General features: G+C 37.0%; 1 protein-coding gene across 1 annotated transcript; it reads right to left on the reverse strand.

Annotated features, from left to right (window-relative positions):
- Window positions 1-834: 834 nt before the first annotated feature.
- Window positions 835-10,436, reverse strand: Ufm1 (ubiquitin fold modifier 1). Its single transcript, XM_048341465.1, has 6 exons — window positions 10,337-10,436; window positions 10,196-10,252; window positions 6,179-6,236; window positions 3,770-3,809; window positions 2,544-2,576; window positions 835-1,251 (listed from the first exon to the last, which is right to left on the reverse strand). Coding segments are annotated over exons 1-6 (258 nt in total). The 5' UTR covers window positions 10,339-10,436; the 3' UTR covers window positions 835-1,183.
- Between the last annotated feature and the right edge of the window lie 420 nt (window positions 10,437-10,856).

Raw genomic sequence — 10,856 nt, forward strand, 5'->3', positions numbered from 1 at the left:
CAAATTATAGGGCAAATAAAACCTTCCATTATGCAAATCATTCTTTGGATTCTAATAAAGGTATTTTGAAACTGATAGACTGACAAGGCCCATGGTTTATTTCTCTATTTTGCTTTCAAGTATTTTGTTACCTCAATTTTCTCCAACATGTACTGCAGTTTTGTCAACTCTGTTGCCAAAAAAAAAAAAAAAAGTTGGCCTTTTCTCTGACTCTGTGAATTTCCTGTTCCTCTTCACTGTTGCTTCCCTTCTTGCCAAAGCCTGGTCACCTTCCTGTCCCTGGCTTCTTATCCCCATGGTTGAGCATGTCCTTAAAAAGCTGGGTCTTCAATAAGTGTAACTCATTATCATTTCCAGTTAGGCTATACTGTAAGTTTCCTATCGACAATGTAACAATATTGTCCAAGTGCCATATAAAAATATTATCCTCAAAGGCAATAGTTTTTGTCTTAAAATTTATCAAAAGAGACTGGGAAAGGAATTCATAACTCAGCAAAGGATACTTTCATATTTTCACTCTGACAAAACTAGATTTGAGGGATCATTGTTAAAACTATTTGGTATAACTCATCAATTTATGTATCCAATGGTTCAATCAAAATATCAAATTTTTGATGTTGATACTAAAGTTAATGACACATGGTTAGAAACTTAAGTAAATATTGCAACTGATGGAAGTTAAGATTGATAACTACTCACTGAATATTATCTTCACAATAAACTATATATTTAAAAATTAAACTATGTATGAAAAACAGATGGTAGCAAACAATCACCAGCATTCAAATTATTTTACTTTTTAAAATCAAGGATAAATAAATATATTAGGAGTCATTAAATTTTAATTAATTTTAATCCAAATGTTCTCAGAATCAATCACCACTCATCCTCCAGGTGAAGCACAATTTTGGACAATCCATTTGCCCCAAATGAACTCCCTACTTGTGTTGTAGGGTAGTAATCAAATGACCTCATGACCTTCTGGGGTGGTGGTAGCCTCCATCCACAAGCACTCCTCTTGACAGGAAGAGCACGGGCAACAAGAAAGAACCGCGTCGCCTTTCATTGCTTTTTGATTCTTGAATGTTTTCAGACTATGCCCAATGCTTGATTTCAATTTCACAACAACAGAATATACTAGTATTTATTCTGAAAGCCAAATGTACATTCCAAGTAGCAGATATTAACAACTTCCAACACGATCCCTAGGAATAATTCGAAGTTCTGAACCATGTTTTAGAAAAACATTTCCTATACAAACAAACAAAACAAAAAGTTAGGTATCTAAACAATAGCAAATTATCTTAACATTACAACAATCAATTAACAAATGCAGTGAAAATTAAATATTAAACTCAATCACCATTAAGATCTAATTCCACACTTTAAGCTTAATTTAACCATTTAATATTTTACTTAATATATAATAAAATAACCTAAAGAGAAGAAAATTTTAAATTATTGGATGTAATAAAAATTTAGATACCTTCTTTATTTGGATCAATTGCCTTCTGAGATATTTTTATGTCTAATGACATATGCAATTCAATTTTGAAAAGCAATATAAAGGGCAACATGTCAGAGTAAGAAGTCATTCAAATTAACACTAGTATAACATACAAAACATGTATCGATTAGGTCTAATGGCATGTATATAGTAAATTACCAAACAATTTTCAATAACTGACCATTTTAATGTTAATAAATTTACTTACATAAAACTAATGATTTAAGTAACAAGTATTTGCAGATTTAAATCACTGTCCATTTTCTATATGGCTGAGTTCCACCAATGAGAGGGTAGGGAAAATCTGGTCCTCAAGATCATTTGGTACAGGATGCCTATGTCATTCATTGTTAGCTGCTGGTGGTGACCTTGTGCCTGCATGGATTGTGTATGACATGTGATGTCATGAATACCTAAATGGTCCATGGCAGAGAAAGGATTCCCATTCCTGGCTAAGAGGACAGTATAATTTTGTTTTAACACAAACAACCTTAGAATACAATAAAGCACTCTTCCCTCAAGGACGAGGCTACATTATATTGAATCATGTGTGTTTTTGGAATATAAGACTATCAGCTCCAAAAGATTTACCAAACATAAAAGAACTTTTTAAGAAGTCTGACTACTTAGAATAAAGACTTTTATTAAGACTATTTTCACCCTGCTTGCTGGCTAGGATGTCATACTTTATGGTTTCAGCTGAGTGTGGTCACAACACAAATCTTAAATGCTTTACTTGAACTACTTCACACTAATCCCATGAGTAAGGTCACAATCATTATTCTCATAACAGCATAATCTTGCCTTCAGACTTCTGGACTATGTAGCTTAATAAAACACTTTTCATGTTTAAGCTACTACTAGTCGGGTTTTCTGTCACTTGTAGCCAGAAACATACTGAAACAATTATTACTCAGATACATAAGTAAAGGCTGATGTCTAATTCCTAAAAAACAGTTCCAGCTCATGAAAATTAAATATTCAGTATTGACATATATAGCTCCCACTAACTTTATGAGTTTTCAAAGACACTCACCAGCTGTCTGTGCAGGATTTATTCCTATTCCATCTAGAAAATAAGTTATGAAATTATATAAGTTATTTCTATTAGTTATTGCCAAACGAATGAACAGAGGGGTTACAGTTTCATATGTAAGACAGTGAGTACATTTCTTACCAAACTTGTTACCTCCTCCCTTCATTTTTCTCCCACTTTCACCTCCTCCCCAGTTTCTTCCCTACCCTTCCCCAAGGTGTACATTTGCTTTATAGCATACTGTCTTTTAAGTATTGCTGTTGCATTGATTTTCCTTTTATCCTTTGTCTCTCCATTTTGGTGTTCCCCTTCCCTAGTTTTTTTTTTTTTTGCCAGTCCTGGGCCTTGGACTCAGGGCCTGAGCACTGTCCCTGGCTTCTTCCCGCTCAAGGCTAGCACTCTGCCACTTGAGCCACAGCGCCGCTTCTGGCCGTTTTCTGTATATGTGGTGCTGGGGAATCGAACCTAGGGCCTCGTGTATCCGAGGCAGGCACTCTTGCCACTAGGCTATATCCCCAGCCCCCCTTCCCTAGTTTTGATAAACATACATACAATACCCAGTGTACCAAAGTCAGTTATAGTGATCTAAAATGGTTTAACAGTAAAAAGAAAAGGCTTACCATAATACTGCTGCTGTGTACATACGTAAATGCCAAAACAACTTAAACCCCAAAACACAAGCGACAATCATTCAGGCAACTAAAATGCCCACTGGAATTTGACTAGTTCCACCAAAATTATTATCAGTAGTCCAAGATACTCAAAATTTTAATTGCATATGTAAGTAAAATTGCAAACCTATCAACAGTATTCTCTAATCCTGTTCAACTTTGTATAAAGCAATTTATGATTCTACTTAAGTTTAAAAAAAACAACAACCCAAACTCTGGTAATTAAATAAAGAAAGCTGCTTTCAGTAATAACACACCAAGAAAACAAGACTGTAATCAGAAACTGCTATCTACACCTAAGTCATAAAGAAAGTGAACATTACAATTTGTAGACAACAATTTTGACTAAGTGCTTATCATTCATTAATCCTCAGTCAGGTGTGATAGTGTATAATATCCCAGAGTCCTGGGATATTACAGAAGCAAGATGGAAGCCAGCCTGGACTAAAATCCCAGGGTGGAGATAGAGCTTAGTGGAAAGTATTTGTCTAGCATAAGAAAGGTGCTAGGTTCAATCTCTAGTACTGAAGACAAAAACCAAAACTAAATTCTTACCATTGGTAATAATTGCACTTGTGGCTGCAGGAACTTTAAACTGAAAAGGAGAAAAAGAAATACATATGTAACTATAAAAGACAAGCATGACTGATAGGGTTCCTATTATCAATTGTAGCATTCCAAGATGTGTTTTTTTTTTTTAATAGTAAGTAACATCAATGGAAAGCACTATAACTTTCTTTTATCTTTAAAGAACTTTGTACTCTAAATAATGCATCTTAGTCTATAGGATATCATGATTGTAAATCATTATTTTATGTTACCTAAAAGCAAAAGCATCATTAATTTATAGCCTAAGCAATGTCTATTCTTTCAGACTTAGGCATGTGTATTTGTCATATATAATTCTCTCCTATATGCAAAAAATATATGCAAAAGACACTGATAAGAATATTGCTAAAAAGGCCTTATAGAAATGGCAAATGGCAAAAGAGATGTGTTTAATAGTAGCTCTCCAGAAGAATTTCAGGTAACAAACCAGTGCTTCAATGTCTTCTTCAAATTCTTTGATTCAAGAGTATTGCAAGTAATGTCTAATGTTCTAATTATGTCACCAGAAAAATAACATGTGCTAGGGAACTTTATTATCAAGATAACTTGATCTGGGCCTTAAATCTAGACTCCTGTTTTCTTAAAGTAAATTCTGTTCTAACAGGTTGCACAATGACATTTTATGAGAGCCACTCTCACTACTGTTAACAAGTTGAAGCCTTTCAAAATGTGCAGCACCTATGATACACAATAACTAAAAACTATATCAAAACCTTCAACAATTTAGGAAGCCTTGTGAATTGTTAGTTTGTTTCCTACCGTATATTCATTAGGATTTTCTTCCACTTCAAAAAGATGAACTGTGCATTTATATAATAAGAAACAATACAGTAACCATAAATATATATAATAATAATAATTACTAATTACAGCTTCTATATATCTATTTCTTCAATTTGGAATCTACTATGCTCCAGACTAGGAATATAAATGACAAGTGTCTGCAAAGCAAAAAAAAAAAAAAAAAAAAAAAAGAGATATAACTATATCAGAGCTGCATGCTACCTCATTCTTATTCTTTCTGCATGCAGATCAAAGTTGACTAACCTCCAAATACTGTAATTTTACTGTCACTTCCATCAAGTAACGAATGATGTAATAAGTAATGACTAAGAAGAAAATGTTGACAGTGGTTCCTGAGAAAAGTTTACATGTAGCTGCCAAGTAAAATAAGTTGGGTGAGTTCTCATTAATTGCCTAAGTAGAGGGCAAGGTTGTAAAATGATCTAGTTTCTTATTCATTTAGCTATTCTAATGACTTTTTGGGGGGCCAGTCCTGGGGCTGAACTCAGGGCCTGAGCATTGTCCCTGGCTTCTTTTTGCTCAAGGCTAGCACTCTACCACTTGAGCCACTTCTGGCTTTTTCTGTATATGTGGTGCTGAGGAATTGAACCCAGGGCTTCATGCATGCTAGGCAAGCACACTACCACTAGGCCACTTTCCCAGCCCATTATAATTACTTTTCTGTGATCATAAAACTTTCTGAAAATTATGAACCAATACACTTGTATTTTGATTACTGTGAATCTGTCTAGCACTTTTCACTATACCACAAAATTTTTAATATTATACCTTCACAAAAAATCACTTAATCAGATTGTAAGAACAGGCAATAACTAACTTATCTCCAACTAACTACTCAAAAAAATCTGGAAGTGGTAGAGCGCTAGCCTTGAGCATAAAGAAGGCTCAGGGATAGAGCCCAGGCCCTGAGTTCAAGCCCCAAACTGGCAGAAAACCAAAAACAAAAACAAGTAGAGAGAAGGTAGATAAAGGTATAGAGAATAGATAAAGGTACATATAGTTCAGTAGTAAACAGAGCTAGCTGAGAAAGCAAAAAGTCACAGTTTTGATTCTTAGTTTCAAGGGAATTACTTTAGGACTCTAAAATACTTCAAATAAAAAATTTTTATTGAAAAAGGAAAATCCCAACAGCTTGAAAACTAGACACCTTCTGAACCAAATTGTACTGGCAGTGCAAATACATATTCAAACTGAGAAATGTGAAAACTTAAATGAAGATTTTTGAGCAATTTATAATTCTGGAACAAAACTAGTGAAAATGAACAGAAGGAATATACAGTGATATAACGATAGTTCTCAATACCTTTTACTTGTCACTTTCAACAAAAAATTTCCTACGCATTGTGTATAAAACTCAATCACATTAAATGAATGTCAATGCATTAACTCATTCATTTTGTATCCAAAAGTAAGCCTCAACTTCCATTGTACCTCCAGCATTTTTTATAGCATAAAACCAGAAATAATCCAAAAGGAATTAATGCAAATAAAAATAAACTTTGAAATTGCCAAACTTTGGTCCATAAAGGGGTTGTTAAAATGCCCACTTACTTCTTCTGCTGCAAACTTTAACACTGCTGTGAAAGGTGTACTTTCAGGAACACTGAGTCTGAAAAAAGAATTAAGAATTTTAAAAAGAGCCTTTTTGTTTAAAGTCCTATTTTTTACTACTTATCTAGACAAAGCTGTCTTCTAGGTTTAAAACTGTTTTGTTGGCAATACTACATTCATTACCTCTAAAAATAAAAACTGCCTTAAAATATGTGTCCCAATTTCTACCTGAAAACTAACAAGCCCTACAAAAACAAATGTATTATTTAATTTTATTTTTAACCACGTTGATACAAATGAATCTAGCATATGTATCATTCTTTGTTTTATGAAATGGATTTCAAGTTGCTGAATCACTCAATTGTCCCCAATCCACTTTATTGTCTGTCACTTAAACATTCCCACCCAAAGCAATAAAGTTATCACTTTCATTCTAAGTAGAGGCCTCCTGGAGCATCATAACTCTATATGCACTCAACCATCACTTCTAAAACAGTAAACCCAATTGATGAAAGTGAAGAAGATCATGCAAGCAAAGTGGTAATAATGAAGCCATTTTCCACTATCATCTGCAAGAAAGGGCTTAGTATAGCTGAAATAAAACTTTTAAGTGGAATGTGTCATTTTATTAATTGGCTTGTTAATGACTAGTATACTAAAGAACATATAAACAGATTTTTAAAATGATTTAGTCCCAGGGTCAGTCTATATGAATTTCTCAAAAACTGAAAAGTAAATTCATCTTTTACACCAAGAAACACTTAAAAAGACATAGTAAAAATTTCAAACAAACAAAAAACAAGAAAAGAAATATGATTCCAAGGTAAAAGAAATCACAGCAGGGCTGGGAATATGGCCTAGTGGCAAGAGTGCTCGCCTTGTATACATGAAGCCCTGGGTTTGACTCCTCAGCACCACATATATAGAAAACGGCCAGAAGTGGCGCTGTGGCTCAAGTGGCAGGGTGCTAGCCTTGAGTAAAGATTAGCTAGGGATAGGGCTCAGGCCCTGAGTTCAAGCCCCAGGACTGGCAAAAAATAGATAAATAAATAAAAAAATAACAGCAAACAGAAAATAGAGTATCTTTCAAGTAGGGAAGTGACAATGGCAATGTAACATTTCTCTCTGATGTTTTTCTATTTGTCATATCCACATTATCTTTAATGTCTTCCTATCAACTACCATTAAGTATCATTCTCAGGAATATGCACAGGTTCTTGGTGTAATTGACAGATTTCCCATGCTGTAAAAATCATTACATAATCTATAGCTTATCATATTGACTTTCAGAAAGAATTGTGAATGGATCTCTAGGATGTCACCATTGCATTCCTCAGGAATAGTATTAAAGGATGAAAATGCTTCTTATCGTTTTCCTTACTTGTTGTGGAGGAGGAAGGAATAAAAATATCCTAATGAATTTTTTAAAAAAATCTAATATATTACCAAAGTGATAGTTCACAAAGAATGCAATAGTATTTTACAAATAATTCTGCAGGACATCTATAGATCATACTCAACCACACAACCACCAATTAACAGTTATGCCTCCAATTTAATTCATTATATATTAATTAAACCAGCACAGTTTTCCAGGTACTTTTACATGAATTGGCATTCCTCCTTCTTTCCTTTCCCTTCTCCTCTTTTAGAATACATATAGAAAGATGGATCTGATGAAAATGGAGAAAACAATGTCAGAGATTTGACTTTATGCCAATCTTGAGAAAAAAAACACATAGAACCTAAGTTAAACAATTGTAAATATGAGGACTGACAGTATACATTTACAGATGTTGTAAATTTATAGGTCTAACGATGGAAAGATGAGGAAGGAAAGATTAGAGAACTCTTTTCAGATGGATTGAGAGTATAGGGAAAGAAAGCTGTGAAAAGTCTTTAGTTTAAGAAGTATATATTTTCAAAGACTGTGTTGGAAGATGAGTCGACATAAGTATCCATAAGCTAAATCCTGTAATGTTCTTTAGGAATATTGCTATTTAGAGAGACTACAAAGGGTAGAGTGTGTGTGTACATCACTGATGTTTCAAAAAAAAAACAAACACTAGAGTTAAGAATGTTTGCATGAGATTGGTTCAAAAACACTGGCCATGGTCTGAGAGCTGGGTAAGGAAGAAATTAGTAAATGTGATATTTGAGAGATGAAAGCAATAGATTAAAATGTAACATGACAAATGAGTTAAAAGGAGAGTGTAAAATTTTTTTTTAGGGTAGGTCCATAAGAGGGTATCTGCCTGAAAATGACATTTTAGAGATGAAGTAATTATGGGAGATCCTAAGGCCTGGATTGAAACAAGGTCTAGAAAAGTTATTTTAGAGATGGAAAGTTAAAGGAAACAAAAGCTAAGAGGCTACATGGGTTATGGATATAAGTCCCTGAAAGGATGTCGGCAGTAATCAGCTGATTTGGATAAGTCATAATCCTATTTATATTATAATAATTATGTATAAAATTTTATTGGAGTCTATCCTTTGACTGTGGATCATGGGACATCCAACTGCAATAACTTCACGAGTGTATAAAGTCACAGGAAGATCTAGACTCATATTTGTTAGCATATTCATCCCTGTTTTAAGTTGACAGCTTTCAATCTTGGATCACCCACAAAACAGGCCTGGTCACAGTCACCCATTCCCATCCAAACTGCATGTACCCCCAGCCCCAACAGCATCAACAACATGTTGCTGCACAGTCCGGATGCTCTATCCTGGTCCCACAGCTATTTCTAATGCCCAGTTACCAAAGGTATTGTCCCGACCACATGCCAGATATACAATGTTTTCACAGTTGCCTATTCCTACCCAAAGTGCACATACTCCCAGCTCCAACTGCATCGGCATATGTTTCTGCCATAGTCAGGATGCCCATCCCATGGCTATTTCTAGTGTCCAGCTATACAATGTATTGTCTTGCGTATGTGCCAGATATAGGATGTTTTCCCCAGATATAGGATGTTTTCCCCAGATATAAATCACCTACAGAATGTCCTGACTCGGCTGTCTGATATCACCAGTATCCAGCTGTGTCTACAGAAGATTTCCTGCTCCCAGCCCCTTCTGCCTTCAGCTTTCTCAATACTATATAACTACCTTCATGCCTGAGAGCAGGCTGCTACTCTTTACCCCAGGTCTGCTTCCGCGGACATTAAAATGCTTGCTTTCTTTTATGCGACTATGTGTCTGCATGGTTTCTGAGTTGCGGCTTACAATATTCACCCATCAATTCAACTGCTAAATAATAAGGGAAGGGACAGGCACTGGTGGCTCCCACCTGTAATTCTAGCTACACAGGAGGCTGAGACCTGAGGATTATGGTTCAAAGCCGGCCTAGGAAGTGAAGTCTGTGAGACTCTTATCTCCAACTAATCAGCAAAATGTTGGAAATAGAGCTATGGATCAGGTGGTAGGTGAGGGAAAGAGCCCAGGCACTGGGTTCAAGCCCCAGAACACACACAGACACACATGTACACGGGAAAGGGTTATATGGGCAAATAATCACTATTATACAGTTACAAGTATGTGACTTAAGACTCATTATGTTGACATCCGCTGTTGAGGAACATACAAAAAAAAGTTTAAAAAAAAACTGACAGTAAGAGAAGTCCAGGTAATTTCAGGGTCTTCCCTCAGTTCCTCTAAACAGCTGGTTAAAGTGGTGAAAGACCTGCATAATCAACAGGAGACAGGACTGTTGAAGATAACCAGCAAATCACCACAACTTTGTACGAAATGTCCTCCTGTCCTACCCGCCCACGAGGAGGGCTCCCCTGCCTACGGAAAGGCTGCAGTCAGGCCCCGGGAACCCTCGAACCAGGCCCCGCGGGCGCGGTGTCCATTTCCTGGCAGGGCAGCGCGGGGGGTGGCGGGTGGGGGTTACGGAGGAAGCGATGCCGGCCTGTCCGCGGTGGAAGCCATCCCCGATCACCTCCCACTCAGCCCGGACCAGCCCAGCTCCCAGGACCGCCACAACAGAGCCACCACGACAGAGCCACTCACACTTTGTAAGGCAGCCGCGGGTCCGACGTCAGAGTGATTTTAAACGAAACCTTCGACCTGGGGAGGAGAGAGTGACTGCGTTAGGATGCAGCAGCGGCGGGAAGCAGGGACTGAAGCAAAGGCTGGTGAGCAAATACTTACATGATGGATTGGGCCTGGACACACTCGCGCGCCAAGTTCACCCGGCAGCCCACTTCCTCTGAAAACCGGAAGCGCTGAGTCCCGCCTCTCTCAGCTCCACGTCTCCCTCTGCGAAAGCGGGGACCTCGACAGATGGAAGTTGTCCTAATCACTGCCTGTAAATCTGACCAACACATTCGGGGTAGATGGAGCTTCTTAGCTACTAACATTCTGATAATTTGATTTATTGCTTATGAAAAGAAATACTTACGATGGATGTGAAATAAATTTCTATATTTATTTGCTTTTTATCATATTTTTAATCAGGCATTGAAAGCGTGGGCATGTAGAATCGGACCCCTAGATCCTACTAGCCGGTAGGGGCGGAAGTACGGGGTGTGGGGCTGGCCGATGAGGAGCTAGCTGGACAGGGGGATGGGACTAGGGTTTGTTTGAAGGCAGGACCAGGGGCGGGGCAGGATGGACGCTCTCCAAGGTTGCTATGCAACTGCTCACAGGGATGCTCTAGGAGAGGGGACCT

This window comes from Perognathus longimembris, chromosome 3 (genome assembly GCF_023159225.1).
Source record: "Perognathus longimembris pacificus isolate PPM17 chromosome 3, ASM2315922v1, whole genome shotgun sequence".
NCBI lineage: Eukaryota > Metazoa > Chordata > Mammalia > Rodentia > Heteromyidae > Perognathus > Perognathus longimembris.